This window comes from Arvicola amphibius, chromosome 9, assembly GCF_903992535.2.
Source record: "Arvicola amphibius chromosome 9, mArvAmp1.2, whole genome shotgun sequence".
NCBI classification, from domain to species: Eukaryota; Metazoa; Chordata; class Mammalia; order Rodentia; family Cricetidae; genus Arvicola; species Arvicola amphibius.
The window spans coordinates 64066504-64088110 of NC_052055.2; the positions used below are offsets into that span (position 1 = coordinate 64066504).

Consider the following 21607-nt stretch of genomic DNA (forward strand, 5'->3'; position numbering starts at 1 on the left):
TGCATTTTACTAAATTTCTTTTATTGAATAAGAAAATTATTCTTTTGTTGTTTATCAGTGGAATACTGTCACTGCCTACAGCAGTAGGCTTGTACACATTTGGAGAAGCTTAATTTCTTGTGTATCAGAAAAAATTATTTTGACCATATTTGATTTGAATCCTGTCTCCCCCACCTCCACCCCTCCTTCCCATAGAGTGATCTGCTGGGAAAACCTTCAGCCATTGTTAATGTAAATGCACACTTGTGCCTTCCCTTTGATTTTTCACAGTCTATAGAAGAGTCTATAGACTATAGTCTATAATCTATCTATCATCTATCTATCTATCTATCTATCTATCTATCTATCTATCTATCTATCTATCTATCTATAGTCTATGGTAGTTTGTTAAGGGCCTAAGGCAAACATATATAATGTTGAGCTTCAGATGGTGGGAACTTTAACTAAAGAGTCTGCTTTCTCCTGTAGAATTGCAGAAACTATGAATGTTGACCCAGGCCACACATTTGGAGCTTGCCTTAAGCCTGAGGACTATGGTAAATATGTGAATTTTCTTCCTGACAAATTAATACATCCCCATTAACGGAGTGGTTTTCTTAGAGACGCCCACACCCAGGTCCTGGGTGTGACTTTCTGAGAGTCTCGTTTTCTATCAACCCCCATGCTTTTAACCTGTATTGAAATATCTGAAATAATCTCTTTCCCCCAAATCCCCGTAAAGGGCTGCAGGTGCTGGGGTCTTGTTATTGCTCAGCATGCTGACCCTGGATGCATACTAAATAAACTGTTGAAAAACATAGCCAGAAAGCTATGCTGCTGCATCCACCATGGACGCAGATACATATGTACATTTTTGTAGTGCTAGAGGTTGACCCACAGCCTGATGCATGCTAGATACAGCACTCTACCATTATGATGTTTCCAGTCCCTCAAAGCTTCTGATGTGAACACACTAACGCTTTATAACATTAGTGATGTATGAGAAAGATATTTTTTATGTTATATGTGAACTAATACAGTTTAAAGGTCCTATCATTAATACTATATATGGACTTTTACGTAGAAAATAAATATAAACTTATTAAGCAAACTCAATGAGATAAGCTAGCTTTTCATTTAATTTCAATGTACTTACATCATGACAGGGAGGTCTCTTGGTGCCTCTTAAAAATACAAATTCTGGCTGGGCTGTGGTGGTGCACACCTTTATTCCCAGCACTTGGGAGGCAGAGACGGGAGGATCTCTGTGAGTTTGAGGCCAGCCTGGTCTACAGAGGGAGTTCCACGATAGCCAGGGCTGTTACACAGAGAAACCCTGTCTTGAAAACAAACAAACAAACAAAACAAAAAATATTGCAAAATCTGGTTTGGCAAGATGACTCAGTGCCAAACTTGGGGCCCATAATGTGGAAGGACAGCCAGCTCCCAAGTGTTGTTGTTTGACCTCCTCATGAGTGCCATGGTGCAATTGTGAGCCTCTAAGTGCTCATGCCTGTGCACATGTCCCCCATGTACCCTATACACAAGTAAATAAGTATATGTACATGTGTGTGCAGGTACCCTGTAAATCAGAGGAGCTGAATCCTTTGGACTTAGAGTTACAAATGGTTGTGAGTCATCTGATGTGGGTGATGGGATGTGAACTCAGGTCCTCTGGAAGAGCATTGCATGCTCTTAATCACTCAGCCATCTCTCTTGTTCAGTTAGTATATATTTGTAGCATGATTGATAGAAACCCAGAGACAGATATTGGGGTTTAACCCAAAGGTCAGGAAAGCAAAACAGCTGGCCACTGACTCTTCCCTCTACCTCAGTCTGAAATGGTGATCCTGCCTCTAGGAATCTTAGAATGAGACTATGTCTGAGAGCTGTCTCCTTCTGTTTTATAGTCCTCTTTAGTTATGGGATTAAAAGTGTGCACCACTGGGTTTAAAGGCATGCATCACCCAGTTTTCATGGCAACTAGTGTGGCTACTGGGATTAAAGATGTGTGTTACCACTGTATGGTCTGCAAGGCTGACCAGTGTGGCTGTTTTACTCTCTGATCTTCAGGCAAGCTTTATTTATTACAATACAAATAAGATGCTGCTACATATTATTTCCTTATTGAGTCTCTGAGGGAGTTGAAGAATAGATAGTTACAGTTATAGTTTTCCTTGTTTACCTGAGGCAGAAAGCAAATTATGATAGAAAGTAAATTAGGTACAAGATTTTGGATTCACCAAGATAGAATAGAAATGGCATATTTTCTCTGAATTTGTCAAATGCAAATGGACTAAACATTGTTGAAGTGTTTATTGCCTATATATATTGAATATAGTCATTGTACTTATTGCATATAGTTTTTTTTGTATTAGTTATAGTCTCCTTTTTATTTTAGACAAAAAGGGGAAAAGTAATGGTATTTCATTTGTATTTTAATAAGTAAAGCTTTTCTAAAGATCAGAAAGTAAAACAGCCTCATTGTTCAGCCTTACAGAACAGGCAGTGGTGACACACACCTTTAATCCCAGTAGCCACACTAGTTGCCATAGAAACTGGGTGGTAGTGGTGCACACCTTTAATCCCAGCGCTAGAAAGGAATACAAAATGGGAGGGACAGCTCACAGACACAGTCTCATTCTGAGATTCCTGGAGGCAGGATCACCATTTCAGGCTGAGGTAGAGGTAAGAGCCAGTGCCCAGATGTTTTGCTCTTCTGACCTTCATGTTGAACCCCAATATCTGTCTCTGGATTTTTATTAATTGTGCTATACATATTAAATAAAGAAATAAAGGCTGCAGAGATTGCTCAATGGTTAAGAACACTTGATCTTCTAGAGGACTGGGGTTCAATTCCCAGCACTCACATGGTAGCTCACTTCACTTCCAGGAGATGCAATGCTCTCTTCTGGCTTCTGTGAACACTAGGCACACATGTAGGACACAGACACACATGCAGGCAAAATATTCATATACAAAAAATATTAAAAATAAAGAGGAGAAATGTATATTTTAGGCCACACTATAAATTTACAGAATAAGAAACTGTTTTGCGATATTTGTTTTTGAGGCAGTACAACTTGCTATATGTCTTATCTATTTCTGCCAATCCTGGGATTACACTGTGCACAGCAACACATTTGTTTATCCATGGGACCCATCTTGAAACACATTTAAATTGTAATGTACCCTCGTCAGGGTTGGTGACTCATTCTGTAATCCCAGCATTTGAGAGACTAAGACTGTATAGTTGCTTGAAGTTTGAGGATATCTTAGAGTAATAGAGCAAGAGAACATGCCTAAAATTTTTTTGATTGTTATTTTCAGTATGGGATTGAACCCGAGCTTTTCGCAATGTGAACAAATGCTTACCTCCATCTAGATCCTTAGCCAAGAGAGATCTTGCCTCAAAAAATGAGAGAGAGAGAGATCATAAGCCCTCTGTTTTTACACAGCTGCATAATTTAGAATCACTCTCAGCCAGCCAGCCAGCCAGCCAGCCAGCCAGCCAGCCAGCCATTCAGTCAGCCAGCCAGCCAGTAAATCATTAACCAATCTGTAGGTGGCAGAAGACATTTGTTAGGAGGTCTTTCTTCTAGTTTGTCTTTAAAATTTTTTTTTAAGTTCTTCATGTTTGAGCTCGAGCTTTCTATATAAGAGCCTTGAACTCCTGATTCTCCGATCACAGCCTTCTACATGGATTACATAACCGTGACAACATGCCCAGCTTTTGTTTTGGTTTAGTTTCACTGAATAGCCCCGGCTGGCCTCAGGTATATGTTAGTTTGTTTTCTATTATGATAAACACCCTGACCGAAAAAGCAACTTGGGAAAGAAAGTGTTTATTTCAGCTTACATTTTATACTCCACCCAGGAAAACCACATCAGGAACTCTGAAAACAGAAACTGAAGCAGAGCCCACCGAGGAGCACTTCTTACTGACTTGTTCCCCAGGGCTTGCTCAGCCTGCTTTCTTATATAGCACAGGACCTCCTGCCCAGCGATGGCACAATCTCCAGTGGAATGGGCCTTCCCACGTCCATCACTAGTCAAGAAGTGCCCCAAAGGCTTGCCTCTTTTCAGATAATTCTAGCTTGTGTTGAGTTGACAAAACATTAGCCAAGACAAGGTAGGTGTGTGCTCCACTTTTGGCTAAGGCAGTCTTTGTTTTATAAATAAGAACAGAAAGACCTGGAGCTAGAGCTTAGAGGTAGAGTACTTGCCCAGCATGATGTGGCCCATGGTGGAGTCCTCAACACTGTAAACAGAAAATAAGAGGCATACTTCAAAAGGGAAGAAATACGCTAGTGTTTATAAGCATATTGGATTTGGTTGATTTTGCTTCTTTTTTTTGTATTCTGAGACAGGGTCTTACTATGTAACTAAGGCTCACTTGAAATTCAGTGTGTTGCCTAGTCTGGCTTTGAACTAGTGATCTTCTTCACTTAGTAAACTAGTGAACTTCTTCAGCTTCCTTCGTGCTGGAATTGCAGGCACAATCCACAATGCCTAGTAGATGTTTTCATGATCAGAGACTTGCGGGTACGGAGATGACTCAGAAGAATGCTTGCTGTAATAGTCTGAGGATCTGTGTTTGAATCCCTAGCACCCATGTACAAAGCCAGGAATGGTTCTCTACATTTGTAACTTCAGCATTGTGGGTCAGAGATAAGTAAGTCCTTGGAACTTACTGACATCTGTCCTGAAAATGTGAGCTGCCTGCCCACTGAGAGACCTTGGCTTAAGGCAGTTACTGGGAAATGATAGAGGAAGATACCTGAAGTTCTTCTCTGGCCTCTTGCCTGCACTTTCTTGAATGTGCACTCCTGCATACAGCTGTGCATGCACTACATCCTTATTGAAAAAGACCAAACAGAAACATTAACTTTTATGTCTATTTTTTATACACAGAAGTATTCTGCATAATAGTATCAGAGCGAGTGTGCTCTGTACACCTGGAATTCCAGTTCTTAGGAGACTGAAAGGATTGCCATGAGTTTAGTGAGGCCAGCCTGAGCTACATGAGACCTTGTCTACAAAACTGAAGTAGTGGTGGGAAGTGCCAGCATTAGATATGATTGGTTTTTGTGTTTTTCATTCCTAGAGGTTTCTAGGTCTCTCTGCTTTTATCTATCTCTGCCTCTGTTTCTTTCTCTGTAAACACTAGGGGCATATTTTAGATTCACATGTAAGACAACTTCTTTCTTCAATAGGAGCTGGTGATCTCATCCATTACAGACGCCCTGGTGAATATCTTCGTGGCAAAGACCGCCAGCGAGCCGTGATTGCCGCTGCTCGTCATCACTTGAAGAAATTTAATTACCAGCACTTTAACACTTTGCTGTCGGCTTTCAGGCACTATGACAAGGCCAGTAGTCCTGCAGAACAAGGGGGTTATGATGCATAGGTAAATTCCAGCAGACTGGTGCAGATAGGGGGTTAGTAAACTATGACCTGTAGGTCATAGCCAGCTCATTACTTGTTCTTGTGAGTGCAGTTTAGTTGAAACACATTTATGACTGTGTGGTTTGAAGCATGGTCAATGGCTACTTTTGTCCTCCACATAAGCAGAACTGGGTAAATCTCAGTGTTCTGAGAACAAGGGAAAGTGTAGCTCAGTGGATCTGCAGGGGACACTGGACAGTCTTATACTTAAGTTTTGGTGTCTATACACAGAAACGTCAATCTATATCTAACTGAATCATAGAATGCCATCGACTTGGGACTGATATCCAGCCAACGGGTGCAAGATCATTTGATTTTTTTTTTGTTTTGTTTTGAGACAGGGTCTCTTGTAGTTCTTGTGTTGTAGCACAAGATGTAAGGATCAAAGACTTTACATAAACCACATCTGGTTTATGTGGTACTGGGGATTTAGCAACTGGCTTTGAGTGTGCTAATCAAGCACCATATCAATTGGGCTGCACCTCCATGCCAAGATTAAAAAAAAATAAATTACTGTAAATGTAATTTGTTGTTTAGTTTTGGGTGCTGGGGGTTGACCCGGGACTTTACACATGCTAAGCATGTGGCATTCCCTGACTTGCACCTCCAGTTCCTTTTTAAAAATTTTGCCCTGCTTTTCAGGAAGCTCACAGCCCATTGAATAATTTCAGAGTCGACTTTGTGGGCATTTGAATTTATGTTTCATCCCTACTTTGCTTTGATTTTCCTCTACTCCCTTTTGTGCCTCATTGTATCTGGTTTTCTAGGCAGTTTAGAAACCATTTTAAGAGGATTTAAAAAGATTCTTGTGGGATACGGGGATTAAACTCAGGTCATCAGGTCTGGCATGAGTGCCCCTACCCACTGAGCTTTTTTGCTGATCCTACAAACCATTTTTGAATGAGTGTGATATCAATACATATGATGTGTGTTGGTATAGAGCATAACAACCATTTTTAATTATGAATTTAGTTTTTATTAAAAATTAAATAAAAATTTTAAGAAATCTGTGTACATTATTCATATAAAAGAAAGTTAATAGAGACAGCCACAAGTTTGCAATAAATAATTATAAGGAATCCAGGGCAACATGAATATAAATCATGTCACTGCATAGTGATCTAACTGAGATATGAATAAGGCCGAGTGAAATACAAAACAAATCTTAAAAGTCTTTACAAAACCTTAAAGTCAGCTGGGTGGTGGTGGCGCACGCCCTTAATCCCAGCACTCGGGAGGCAGAGGCAGGCGGATCTCTGTGAGTTCGAGGCCAGCCTGGTCTACAAGAGCTAGTTCCAGGACAGGCTCTAAAAAAAAGCTACAGAGAAACCCTGTCTCGAAAAACCAAAAAAAAACAACCCTTAAAGTCTTAGCTCTGCATTAGCTTCTCTTCCTTCTGATCCTTAATGGGTTTATGTACTATGTAATTTCCTAAGTAAAAGTATCTCGTTAAATTTTAAATTACACTCTGTGTGTGTGTGTGTGTGTGTGTAGAATAATTTAAAAAAGAGAAAAAATATTCCTGTCTCCTTTTCTATGCTGATCACAGTGTTTGTGTGTGCTTTTTTCATTTTAAAAATTAATTAAAAATATCCATTCCCATTGGCTAATTTATTTAAGAACAACTACTTTGGTTTTAGGCCCGGGAATTACATAATTGTGCACTAATGAGTAATACTTCTCATTATCAGTAAAATAAAATATAAACAGAAAACAAAACATATTCACTTAAAATTGTACTACTTCGAGGCATCAAATGTTGGACTGGTTAGTATTTCATGGTTGATGCAAGAGAATCAAGTTTTTTGAGGCCGGTTAATAGGGCTGTCTAGCAAAACCCTGTTTTGTCTTTGTCTCCCACCCTCTGTAAAGAAGTTATGATAACCACATAGGTGACAACAGATGTCTACAAGTCACTGCTTTGCCCTCAAAAATGTGTTTTAAGAAAGTATAAGTGAGTCAAGGTAGTACCTTCCTTTAATCTCATCATTGGGTAGCCAGGCATAGGCATATTTCAGGTGAGTTTGAGGTCAGGCTGATCTACATAGCAAGTTCCAGGACAGCTAGGACCCTGTCACAATAGAAGAAACAAACAAACAACAAACAAAAAAAGGAAAAGAAAAAGAAAAGAATGAAAAGTAAATAAAATGTATGTGTGGTTGTGGAGATGGCTCTTAGTTCTTGTAGAGGACCTGAGTTCATTCCCAGTATTTGCAATTGGTTCACAATTACTTTTACCTCCAGGGAATCTGATGCCCTCTCCTCTTGACTCACTGGGCACCTGCACAATGTGCACATTCCCTCATATGGACACATACACAAAATTACAGATTAAATTAAGAAAGAGAAAATATACTTTGTCTGGTTTTTAATGACTACTGGGTATCCTCAATTTCAAGATAATTTTCAATATAAAATATGTCAGTTAAAGTAATCAGATTTAAAATTTTATTCATATACACATAGAGACAGACAGACAGACAGAGAAAGAGATATAGATAGACTGACAGAGCACCCCCACACCCGTACAAACTTGTCTAGATAAGGTTACCTGCAGCAAGGCTGCCCTTGGATTCTGAGCCTCCTGTTTCCACTTCCAAGTTGAGATTACAGGCATGCACTATGATACCTGACTCAAATCTGTTGTAATTTGTGTGTGTGTGTGTGTGTGTGTGTGTGTGTGTGTGTGTGTGTGTGTACTGTTGGGATGAAACTCAGGCATCATACTTCCTAGACAAGTGCTTGGTCACAGAACTAGACTCTAGCTCCCTTCAGTCAGTTTTAAACAGCTCACAAATACGAATAACAGAATCTGCTGTGCTGGCTAGTCTTAATGGCAACTTGACACAAACTAGAGTTATCTGAAAGGAAGGAGCTTCAATTGAGAAAACGCTTCTAGCAGATATAGGAAAATTCTTAATTAGTAATTGATGTGGGAGTGACCCAGCCTGTTGTAGGTGGTGCCATCCCTAGGCTGCTGGTCCAGGCTTCTGTAAAACAGGCTGAGGAAACCATGGGAGTAAGCCAGTAAGCAGTGTCTCTGTGGCCTCTGTATCAGCTCCTGTCTCTACGATCCTGCCATGTTTGAATTTCTTTTTTTTAAGTCATTTTTAATTTTTTTAGGTTTTTTTAAATATTTATTTATTATGTATACAATATTTTGTCTGTGTGTATGTCTGCAGGCCAGAAGAGGGCACCAGATCTCATTACAGATGGTTGTGAGCCACCATGTGGTTGCTGGGAATTGAACTCAGGACCTTTAGGAAGAGTAGGCAATGCTCTTAACCTCTGAGCCATCTCTCCAGCCCCCATGTTTGAATTTCTATCCTGACTTCCTTTCAAGATGAACAGCAATATGGATGTGTAAGCCTCTCCACCCCGTGGTTTTTTTTTGTCATGATGTTTCATCACAGCAGTAGAAACCCTAACTAAGACATCTGCCTTTGCTTTTTAAAAGTTCATTTTGAATGCAGTTACAAGAAATACGATCTTAATAGCTGCTGGTTATCTAAGTCAGACACGAGGCAGGCTCCTTAAGATGACATCACATCCCTGAGCATTGTTTAATGATGATGCATCTTTTAAACCATCAACTTTTAATCTGTACAGTGTAGTGTTTGGCATCCTTAAGGAATGTTTTACTGAGAAGCCAGGACAATGTGGATCTAATGCAGTGGAATCCAAAACTATTGAATGCCCTGATTCAGTTTCATAGAAAAATAATCAAGACAGCAAACAAACTTTGGTCTTCTAAATGAATATTCTTGCTTATAAGTATCATTCATTGAGTGCATATTGTCCCATTAGGCATTGTTCTGGATATTTGTAGACATTAAGTTACTTAGAACCTGAAAATGTAACCATAAATTTGAGTGACGGCATTATGCCACTTGAGCATAATCAGGCTTGAGAGAGCATACCATCAAGTTTGTAAGCCAAAGGGTATCATATTGGCAGCTACAAAATAGTTCCAATGAAAGAAAAGAATCGTACCATGGAGTGTAGCAACTGTTACAACTCAGGGCTTTCTGAGGAGTGTGGTAGTACATGTCTAAGTCCCAACATTTGGGAGCCAGGGCCAGGAAGATTGATGATAGACACAAGCCTGGGTGAGGCTCTGTCTCAAAAAACCAAGACCTGAACAACTCTCACCCTAAAAAAGGAATCAGGATTTCTTTATTCTCCACCTACCTGAGAGCCAGCTGTTAAACATGCACAGTACACAGCACTGGACTAGAAGGACAGCTAAGAGTTTGGCGGAACTAAGAATGTCTATCATTGTCCCTATACATCATAAAGCAAATTTTTATGCTTCCTGTAGCCCCACCATTTTCTTGAGCTTTGAGTAACAGGAGTTTATTGAAAATAAAATGCCTGTGCTTTCAGTGGATACAAGCCTTGTATTAGGCAGCAAAGCTGTCAATATTAATAACATCTATTTTAGCTCTGTGAACTCTTTGATTCCATTAGTAGCTACTACATTGCTTTCCTGACAGGATAGCAGGTTTATGGTTGGGTTGGCTTGGGTCTACCATAGAGATATTTATAAAGGAGTTTACATTAATCTAGGCCATTTATAACTCCATTGTCAAGGTAATATGTGTTAACAACAGGAGGCATAGAGAACTTCTACAGGGCCACAGTGATTTATTTAGAATTCACTTGGTCTGTCTTACTGGGCCATTTCTGCAGGGATTTATCTTCAACGGCACTGAATTCAACTTTGAGCAGCTACAGCCCCAGTAATGCTCAATGATTCATTCGTATGTAGTTTCTCTTGCAAATTCTTTCCCTAAATCTCTCTAATGGGCTAACACATTCATATATTCTTTTTCCTCTTTAATTTAATTTTTTTCAGTGCTGGGTATAGAAGTTAGGGCCTCACACAGTTGGGGCAAATACTCTACTCTTGAGCTATATTCCCACCTATAGCACCCAGAATTCACCGCCCAAAGCCACCTCCCACAGAGGTGGAGCACAAAATGAAATTCTTAGCTCCTTAGCATCATCTCTAAGTGCTTCTAAGGTTGGCTTGAGGAATATATGAGGGACTGAGTGGTTAAGATGTCCTAGCTGTGGACTTTCTTCCTTAACAAGAACTATCTACTCTGCCCCCTCTTCTCCCAAGGGAACCAGTCAAATTTCTCTTTACTCTGTCATCAATTTCCCTCCAGTAACACTTAGTGTAGTCATTTATGCCTTTAACTATTACATGTAAGGAGACTAAGCGTTTTCCCTCTCTGGAAGAATGAATCTTAACAATGTTACAATGAGGGTAGACTTGAGGTAGCTTCTCTCCTTTGTTAGCGGGAGTAATATCAAACAAAACTAGGCCTCCTTACTCTTTGCTTTGTAATATCATCTCTATTTTCCTTGTTGGTAAGCAATGAAGAAGAGGACAATTTATGGCCCTGGTGAGAAAATAGAAGGTGTTAACTCTGTCAGCATGAAAAATTGTAATGAGCTGTCAGGCATGCAAAAACATTGCTCAAGTGAAATACCAAGTGTGTTTTATGATTATGACAGCTACATTCCAGGGCACACAGTTTGGTTTAAAGGATATGATTAAGCAGGGTGTGTGAGAGCAAGCCTGTCATTCCAGCACTTGGGAGGCAGAGGTACGAGGACCAGAATTCATGGCCATTCTCAGCTACATAGTTGACCGTGAAGCTGGTCTAGACTACATGAGACCTTGCCTCAAAACAACAATAAAATACTAAAATAAATAAGTAAATAAGAGGAAGAAAATAAAATAAAAAGGTGATTAAAATAAGTGGAATTGTGAGCATAGCTCATATGTGTTAAGTGTGTGCAAGGGCCTGGAATCAATCATCAGGACCATTACAAAAGGGTTCTGAATTATATTCTGCTTTTACTAGGATCACAAACTGCAAAGTGTGTCTATCAGGTTGAGTCCATGAGGATAACTCTTGCTTTACATACATAATATTTTATTCTTCTTAGTGGAGGTTGGAATTTGCTATGTGTGTGTGCGCCAGAGCCATTTTTTTTTTAAATCAGAGACCACACTCATATTACCCTCCTTTGCTTACTGGTTGACAGAAAGGAGATGGGATGATTGACAGAGAAGAACTGCATGAAGCTTGTGATCAGGCAAACCTGCATCTAGACAAGGTGCTCCTGGACCAGCTGTTTGATTACTGTGATGTGGATCAGGATGGCCTGATTAGCTATCTGGAATTTGCCAACTTCCTTAACTGGAAAGACAAAGTACCTCTCACAGAGTATGAGAAGAGGGTCATTATTAAAGGTATGGTTTGAAAACTTGCTGAATTCTTAAGTAGAGTTTTATATTTTTGTAGTTTTTAGGATCTCAACGTTAATATTATGTGTCCTAGTTAGCTTCATCAGTCAGTTGGACATAGCTTAGCATCATTTGAGGGAGTCTTAACTGGGGGACTGCCCACAGATCAGAATCTGTGAGAGATTGTCTTAATTGATGATTCATGTAAGAGGGCCCAGTCTGTGAAGAAGAACTCAGTCCACTGAGGGAGGACTCAGTCTCTGTAGGTAGTACCCTCCCTAGGTAGGTGTGTCTGGGCTGTATTAGAAAGCTATCTGAGGGGCTAAATGTTGGGGACTGGCCTTGACAAAAATACATCTTACCAGGGTAGGGGCAGAAGGATTTAGAAATATTAGTAAAGAATATGAAGCCACGTGAAAATAATAAAAACAGAAACCCTAGAAAGTACCAGGAGGGCATTCCAGTGAATACTGAAATCCATCTGTGTTTAATTTTCCATATACTTTTATACCCCAATACAAAAGGGAAGAAGGCAACAAAAGACTTCTTTAACATAATATGAAGGACAACTTGAATAATTAATTGCTTTAACACTTCGAGGCACCAAATCATTAGCATTCTGTTGTTTAGGCAGTGAAGTCACACTAGACCAAGTATCCTGAAGGCACTCACTCCCCAGGTAACCTCATAATACAAAGGAAGGAGCAGAAATATGTTTGCATATCCTGACCATCTCTCAGGATGAAATGGATCTACCTGTATGAGCCATCTTAATGTCAAGAGAACCAAGTAATCACATCCTGAGTTGGGATGTGCAGCTATGCTTGTCAACTATTTTGAGCAACCTCCAAACTCTGACCATCAGACAAGGTGGAAATAGGCTCACATTTTTGGTCCTCCACACTGGAGAGATGGCTCAGTGGTTAGGAGTATTTAGTGCTTGCAAGAGGCCAGTTCCCAGCCAATTGAGGTTCAGTTCCAGCATCCACATCAGGTGACTCTCAGCTGCATGTAACTTAAGTTCCAGGGGACTCACTGCCCTCTGGCCTCCACAGGCACCTGTATGAATGTGGTACACATAAACTCATGGAGACTCACTCAGAATCACTTAGATAAAAATAATAAGTAAACCTTAAAAAAAAAGGTAGCTGAGCATGAGCAAGAGAAACCAGTAAACAATGTTCCTCCATAGTTTCTGGTTCTGTTCCTGCTTCAATTCATGCTCTGACTTCCTCCAGTTTTTCATAGCAACATGAAGGGAACTAAGACAGTGTGCACATGTGTTTGCTCATGTAGGGGATGTATATGGAAGGAAAGAAAAGAATGTGAGAACACTCAGGAAAATGTAAATGTGTGGCTGAGGGGAAGGGCAGCAATGAGATTTGCCTTTTTGGTTTTTAAGATTTATTTATTTATTTATTAGAAGAGGGTGCCAGATTTTATTACAGATGGTTGTGAGCCACCACATGGTTGCTGGGAAGTGAACTCAGGTCCTCCCCTTCCCTTCCCTCCCCTTCCTCTTCCTCTTCTACTTTTTTTTTTTTTTTTTTTTTTTTTTGAGACAGAGTTTCTCTGTGTATCTTTGGAGCCTGTCCTGGAACTCATACTGTATGTAGACCAGGCTGGCCAAACGATGTAGTTTTCTGCTTTTAGAGGTGTGTTTGTGTGTGTGTGTGTGTGTTGGGGGAGGGGGGACAGGGATGGGGGGTAGAGTCTCGGGAAATTTCAAGGCATGCCTTCTGAAACGTTAGATCCACTAGAACTATCCCTTAGAGCTCATTTGTAACCCTTGCGTGGATTTCAGGAGCTGTCTTCTGTGGCCGTGGAAGCACCACAGTGCCCTCCAGTGGTGTCTGTGGAATAGCGAGATCTTCGCTTTCTGAAGTGACAAGTCAGTCAGTCAGCAGGCTCAGTTCTACTTCACTGTTTTCACATTTTGGCAGTTGGATCGGGCCCAGTGCCTGATGCACACTAACTGCACGTGCTCCCGCCTTGTCATTCACAGTACTGGGTTTTGTTTTGTACACTAACTTGTAGGAAGTTATTTAGAGATAACTAACTAAACACCTGACACACCCTAGCTCACAGTATGTTCTTATCCCTTCTCTGGATAAGGCATGCTCTGCCCTCCCAGTCCAAGAATATGTGGGACTATGTTTTAACTTTTTATACTGGGGGGTGGAGAGATGACTTGGTGGTGTAGGTTCTAATCCTAGCACCCGCATGCTGACTCACAACCATTAGGAACTCCAGTTCCAGGGGAGCTGATGTCCTGATCTGATCTCTAGCAGCACCAGTCCCACACCTGATATACATACATATCAGGCAGAAAACATGTGTGCCACAGGTCAGAGGACAGAATGGAACAGTTGTCTCTTTACATGTGGGGCCCAGAGATTGAACTCAGGCTTACTCAGAGATCGATTGTCAAGCTTATTGGCAAATACCTTTACCCACTAAGCCATCTCCCTGGCTCATGTGTGAATGTCTCAGTTCCCCCTTTAGTACTCAGTCTTGGGGGAAGCTGCATAGTTCAAGCTAAACAGGAGGCCAAGCTCTAGTGAAGAGAGAGCTGGTGCTCTCGTCTGCTTCTATGAGACTCTGTGTTTACTCTGGTATAGGAATTAAAAACCGTAAAAGATCCTATGTTTCTGGTTCTCCAACTGGAAAGACTTTTGTTTTGGAATAAAGTCCATGGAATAGCAGAAAGTGACACTAGGTCATATTGGGATCACACCTGACATTGACCTGAACTTGCTGTTCCACACTGGAGCATTGGCAGTGGCAACAGCTTCACAGGTGCTCAGTTCAATTGTTAGGAGGAGGTTACAAAGTAAATTAATCTTTAAAAATCACTACATTTATTATTGTTATTATTATTATTATTATTATTATTATTATTACTCATGTGTACTACATATGTGGCTGCACATGTTGCAGTGCACACATAAAGGCCAGAGAACAACTCGAGGGAGCCCGTTCTTTCCTTCCACAATGTGGGTCCCTGGGCTCCAGCTTAGGCTGCCAGGTCTGGTGGCAGGTGGCAAATGCCTTTACCCACTGAGTGACCTTGCAGGTCCAAATAATCCAGCTTGTTACAGAACAGCAAGCACCAAGAAGTGACATCTTCCTGTGCCTTCTTGTCCTCTGGCTCTGGTTTTGCTTCAAGGTCAAGGTACTAAACCAGACTGTGAAAACATTACTGAGACCAGCATGGGAGAGGCTGAACCAACCCTTCTGATACGGCCTGAAGATATTGTCCCAAAGGAACCAGGAAGTTCTGAAGAGACTCTCCGGGTACTCCTGAGACCAAGTGACAAAGTTTCAAAACACTACAAGACAACTTCTTCTGAGATCAGTGCAACTGTTGGAGCTGTTCCTTCTATATGTAAGCATGTCACCTTTTCTGTCAAGTTAAGTAATTAGTACACCTGGAAGTGCAATGTTCATAGTGTGTCTTTGCACTGTTTCTAGCCTCTCTCTGCGCAGTAGATTATACATTTCTCATGGCCTTGGGACTTATGTTTAACTGTGTACTCAGGGGTCTCACAGATATGTCTTACAGATCTGTTCATGATGGCCCAAGTTAAAAAAAAAACTATATTAAAAAAATTGAGACTGATGGATGAGCATGTTGAATGCTTTCCTAACTTGTGCTTGGTCTTCTGGGCTCCAGCATTATCCCTCCTGCCTCAGCTTCCCATGTCCTTGGAACCAAGGTGTGTCCTGCTGTGCTTGGCCACACTCTGATTTTGCATAGTCTTTGAACTTTACATATAAGCCATTGTAGTTTGACCATTTACATTGCAAGTGCTGAGTGGTCAAGTGTAACTGGTGGCTACTGTTAAATAACTGAATTTCAGGGTGTCTTTTTCGCCCTCACTGATGACCTAGGTTATCCCATATATGGCGTTCCGACCGTTCGATCTGACATTCCTGCTCCTCGGATTCGTCGAATCAGTGACAGAAATAACTATGGTGAGGACGGCAATGCTTACTCCCTGCTGCATCCCTCCATCTTCTCCCAGAAAGGCGTGTTTGAGAGGGACTTCTTCAAGGCCAGATCAAAGGAAGAGGTACAGAAATCACCCCAATTCTATGCAAATATACAAAGACAGAAGTTTTGACTTAGCAGTGACTACTATTATTATTGTGTTCAGTTTTGTTCTTTTGTTTTTATTTGAGATGGCATTTCAATTCTTACCCCTACTCTGGCCTGGAACTTACTTTGTAGCCCATACTGGTCTATAACTCTTGGTGGTTTTCCTGTCTCAGCTTCCCAAAGTATTGCATTTATAGGAATGAACCAACATTCTTGGCTAGTATTTTATTTATTTTGTTTTGAGACTGAGTTTTGTAACTGAACATTTCTCTCCTGCCCTCCAGTTCCCAAATAACCACTCAGAGGCTTAATATTAATTGCAAACTGTTTGGCCAAAGGCTTAGGTTTCTATTAGCTATATCTTACAAGTTAAATTCACCCATTTCTCTTAATCTATGTATTGCAACATGGCCATGGTGTTACCTTATTTTCAACATGTCTTGTTTCCTCAACATCTGGCTGATGTCTCCTCACTTGGCTTTCTTTCTCCTTCTGTCTCTGCTTGGATTTCCCACATAGCTATATACTGCCCTGCATTAGGCCAAAGAAGCTTCTTTACTAACCAATGGTAGTAAACATATTCACAGTATACAGAGAGACACCCCACATAATCTCCCCCTTTCTGTCTAATCAAAAAGGAAGGTTTTACCTTTAACACTGTAAAATTAGATATAACAAAACAGGTATCAAGCAAGAATTACAGTTATAATATTTAGTCTATTTGGCAAAATTAAAGAAAATAATATAGCATCTACTCTATCTTTGTGAGTTTCATATCTGATTTATCTTTTATTATAACTAAGGAAAACTACAAATATAGTTATCTACTCTTCAACTCCATCAAAGACCCTAAAAGGATATAATATTACCTGAATAAATAGAAAGTGCACTGCAAGCAACTTCCAAAACTGTAAAAATGACAGAGACGTCCAACTGCCTGGACAGTCACTCAAAGTTCCTTGTAACATTGGGCCCATGGCAACTGGCAGACTTTTCAGTGAAGCAGGAAATTTTAAGGACTGTCCTGATTATATTGGCAGTTTGTCAATCACTTTCCTCTTTGTCCTGCAGAATGTCTGGCAGTTTCTTTTGTGAAGCAGGAACCCTGAAGGACTGTCCCATTTTGTTTTGGCAAGTTTAGTGGTCATTTTACTGTGGGTCCTGTATGTCAGCTTACATACAGCCCAACAGTGCTCATCTCATCTCAGTACGCCTGGTATTTTCAGAATCAATAAAAAAACAATAAAAAAATAAAAGTTTATACAGCATATTGTAATTAATCCAGGAAAGAGAAGTTTCTTGCCCAAATGGCCAGCCTTGCCACACTGAAAGCAAACTTCATACAGAGCTTCTTCAATGCCCATCTTTCTCTTGAAGTAATTAGCACTGCCAGGAGCAGATATCTCATGTCCAACAAATTCTAAATTATTAAAACATTTTAAATGCCATATTCTATAGGTTTCAGTGTTTGAAGATTACATATCCATCTGAAATATCTCTCTGCATATCTAGAAAACTTAATTAACATGTGACTGTTATAGATGACTATTAATCTGTATTTTTAATTATACATTGCATTTTAAATGAACTGCATAAACATAATATCTTAAACAAAAGTAGAAATATATATATATATATAGTATAAAAATTGACCTTAAATTTGTATCAATAAACCAAAATCCATACCAATGTAGTTTTAGATTAACATTTGTTATTGTATTAAAGTAGATTTAATAATCTACCCCCCTTTTTTTTTACCTCATTTCTATATCATATATCCCTTTTTTCTTTAGAAAGAGATTGACTGTAACCATTAACTATTTCTAACAAATTCCCTTTAAATGAAAACAAACATCTATAAACAATAATTTCAGAATTTGTACATAATTTTTATACTACTTCCTGTTGATTGGGTGCATTTGTAATCTTATGGGGATCCATAGAAAATTTAGAATTATGGTTAAATTAAGCAGTAGTCCGTGAGGCTGCATCATTCCAGCCATTTGCCTTAATGTTGTTTTAGATATTGGATAACCTGGGTTATCACTCTTATTGGAGACATCTCAGGGAAGTCTTCCTTGTTTAAACCATATTAGCCTTCAAAGAAAACACAAAAGTGTACATAATCCAGTCTCTGTGTATTTTCCATCTTTTTATCTTTATGTGACTTATTACTGTTTAGAGGTTTTTTTTTTTGTCTGAATCTGTCTTTATTGCATATCTGTAATCAGTTTTTGATTACTGTTTAAAAATGCGAAGCAAGCATGACTACAACCAGAGCAGCTGCTTTGGCTGTTGGTTCTGCCCCACTAGGCTTTCCATCATGACGGATGTCTCACAGACATTTTCATGAATCAGGAACCCCGAAAGACCATCTCATCTTTAGGCAAGTTCAGCTGTCCTCTCTCTGCGGGTTCTTTGTGTCCAGTTTATGCATCAGTCCAGGCAAGAGCAGTTTCTTGCCCAAATGGCTATCAAACTCCATAAGGAGCCTCTTTGATGCCCATCTTCCTCTTGAAGTAGATTGGTGCTGCCAGGAGCAGACATGTCTCATTGTCATGAAAAGCCCTAAGTTATTAAAACATTTAAATAACATATTCTGTAGTCTTTGAAAGATATTAGGAATGTCTATCTAACCGAAATATATCTCTATATATCTAGAAAATCTAACATGACTACAAGCTTGACTATTATTGAGATTATCCATTAACAACCTATATTTCCTAATTATACATTACATTTTAAAATGAACTACACAATCACAATACCTTAATCAAGATCAGAAATACATATACATATAACAAAATTGACCTTAAAATCCATACCAATGCAAATTATTCATATCTATAGCATATCCCCCCTTAAATGTAAAAGAACATTTATAAACAATATTTGGGAATATGGATGTAGTTATTTCTCTCCAAACTGCTTCCTGTTGAATGGAAGCACTGTTAATCAGATCTTTCATGGTGTAACCTGTGTGCCAGGTTCATCTCAGTCATCAGTTGGGTAAAGTAATTTTCTGAAGGTGTTCATAGCAACCTTTCAGGAGGGTGTGGTCTATCATACCATATTGAGATAGAAGCAATCCACAGGGTCTTATTTTCTGTAAAAACAAAAGAAGAATCTCCTTTCCAAAGTATCATATCCTTATATCGAAATTCTGAAGTCAAGGTATTTTCAAAATATCTATGTTGGATTAGTTCAGCAGCATTTATAAACAAATATCTTTTAATAGCTGTTGCTCTTTCCTCAGCATTCAAACAATTCAAAGAGAGCATAATAACATACAATATCAAGATTTTCTATGTATTTTCCATCTTTGTGTGGCTTTATTTTAACCTCTATTTTGTTTATTTTTACTTTTACTTTTTGAAACAGGTTCTCTGTATATCTTTGTCCTGGAATAAATCTGTAGACCAGGCTGTCCTTGAACTCTCAGAAATCCATCTGTCTCTGCCTCCAAGGCATTGGGATTAAAGGCGTGTGCTACCACACCTTGAAGTCACAGAGGTCAATCTACCTCTGTCTCCCAAGTGTTGGGATCAAAGGTGTGTATCACCATACCCAACTACTTTCTTTCTTCCTTTTTCACCCTAAGAACTTTAACCTTTAGCCTGCATATATTTTTAACAGATTGCAAACCATTTAGACATTTTCTTCGACTTTGAATCTTTCTTTTACTATATATCTCTCTTTTTGTGACCACATGAGTCTTTAATTTACCAAACAATATCGGTAGGACTAAAGCCATGGCTCTGACAGCTAGATCCAGCCCATTCCTTAGCTTTCTGCGATTCCAGCCTTGTGGCTGAGACACCGGCCAGAGTCATGTTCATTGCCACAACTCTACAGTGTTTCAAGGTCCCTGCCAGCAAGCAAGCTGCAGCATTCTGCTCACAGACCACACTCATTCGGACTGCCTGTCTGAAAGAGTCAGAGTTTGACCTGGCAGGATGGCCAAGAAAGCCAGCATTTTAAAACAGCGCAGTTTTGTTCCTGCTATGGCTGAAAACCGAAAAGCATGCATTTAGCTTTTCATCAACACCGTTTAAGTGTTTTGTGGCAGGACCTCTTAAAAGAGCTGCAGGGTTTTGCAGCTAAAGCTGAGTCAGGAAGCCTCTCTTAGATGAGAGCGCTTTCTTGCCTCTAGCAAGCAGAGCAGACCCGAGAAATTGCTGCTACCAAGACTACATGCTTTACTCTATTCTCTCCCAAGCTTTCTCAACCTTTCTGTGGATTCAGTTATCCACGTGGGCACCATTCTGTAGTGAGGAGCCATGGACTGTGTTCCTGCCACCCTGATCCCAGCCGCCCGGCTAGCTTATGCCCCGAAATAACAACACACAAACTGTATTCTTTTAAACACTGCCTGTCCATATTTAATAATCTGTGTAACACCACGAGTGGTGTCTTACCAGGAAAGATTCAGCATGTCTGACCTGGCGGCTGGCTCCATCGCATCTGACCCAGAGAGGAAAGGCATGGCGATTAACTAACTTCCCATCTTCCCAGCATTCTGTTCTGTCTACTCCACCTATCTAAATCCTGCCCTATCAAAAAGCCAAGGCAGTTTCTTTATTAACCAATGAGAGTCCTCCATCACAGTCCCAGCCCTAACCCTAGTCCTAGCCCCAATCCATGACTACCATATTTGACTTTTCGGAATTATAGCTTTTATATAGATCCTCAAACTTAGGAATCTTGATAAATTATATTCAGTTTGGTTGTAACAGGTTGCTAAGCTTTTCTTTTTATTTCTTTTTGGGTGTATAGTATAATTCTTTTCCATCTCCCAAAGGGTCTCACTGTGTAAACCAGTAGGGCTTCAACTCTAGAGCATCTTCCTGCCTTTGTCTCCCAAGTACTGTGATGAGAGATGCAAACTATCATGCCCAGCTGCTTTTATTCATTTAAGTTTAGTTAATTTTTATTTGGTGGGTTAAATTTAAAATATACATCTATTTATCATCTATTTATATTTTGTGTGTGTGTTTCATGTATGCCTGAGTATATGTAGATGCCAGAGGACAACGTGTGGGAATTGGTTCTTTCCTTCTACGATGTGGGATGAAGGAATCAAACCTAGGCCATCAGTCCTGGCAGCATGCACCATCCATCACGGGCTGAGCCACCATCACTGGCTCAGGGCTACAGAAATGCCCTACCTCCCATGCCTGAAAAGTCCTAGAATTTTGATACATATAGGCACATAGGCATATGTGAACACACATACTTTGGGGGAGTGTCCATTGTATTAAATGTTATAAATTATTTTAAATATAATTTTATTTTTCTTAATTGTTTAAAATACAAAATTAAAAAATATGTCTTGATCTGGCTTTAAATTTGTTGTTTCTAGATTTCAAATATATTAACTAACATTGGAGTCAAGCTTTCTGATGAAGAATTTGAAAATGTATGGAACCTCGCATCAAAAAAACACCACAGAGGAGAAGTTTGTGTTGAGACCATCAGAAATGTTCTAGATGAGCTGCAGCATGCAGGCCTAGTCAAGTGTAAAACGGTCATGTGATATTTTGGAAATTCACACATTTAAGAAAAAGTGTCATTAAATCTGTTTTCATCTAAAGTGTTCTGGCTTTGCTGTTATGTTGGAACATGGCAGTCAGTCTGGTGTATCTCATGTGCCTGTCTATAGCACTGATAAATTAGATCTTGTGGACTTCATCTTCTTGTGAATTCTAAAGCATCTAAGAACTTGACAAGTGTTGTGAGAATGTTAAGCCTCGCCATGTTCACAGCTTAGAATGATGTTGAAAGTTAATGTTTAGCAGGCCTAATAATCCCAC

At 39.7% G+C, this 21607-nt stretch overlaps 1 protein-coding gene across 1 annotated transcript in view; it reads left to right on the forward strand.

Moving 5' to 3' along the window:
* The window catches only part of Efhb (EF-hand domain family member B), a 78618-nt gene extending 57288 nt beyond the window's left edge, over positions 1-21330 (forward strand). Inside the window, exons 9-14 of the mRNA XM_042055749.1 lie at positions 469-536; positions 5196-5350; positions 11491-11698; positions 14868-15080; positions 15587-15768; positions 21157-21330. Coding sequence (XP_041911683.1) covers positions 469-536; positions 5196-5350; positions 11491-11698; positions 14868-15080; positions 15587-15768; positions 21157-21330 — 1000 coding nt within the window. The remainder of the gene's footprint in view (positions 1-468; positions 537-5195; positions 5351-11490; positions 11699-14867; positions 15081-15586; positions 15769-21156) is intronic.
* The last annotated feature ends 277 nt before the right edge of the window (positions 21331-21607 follow it).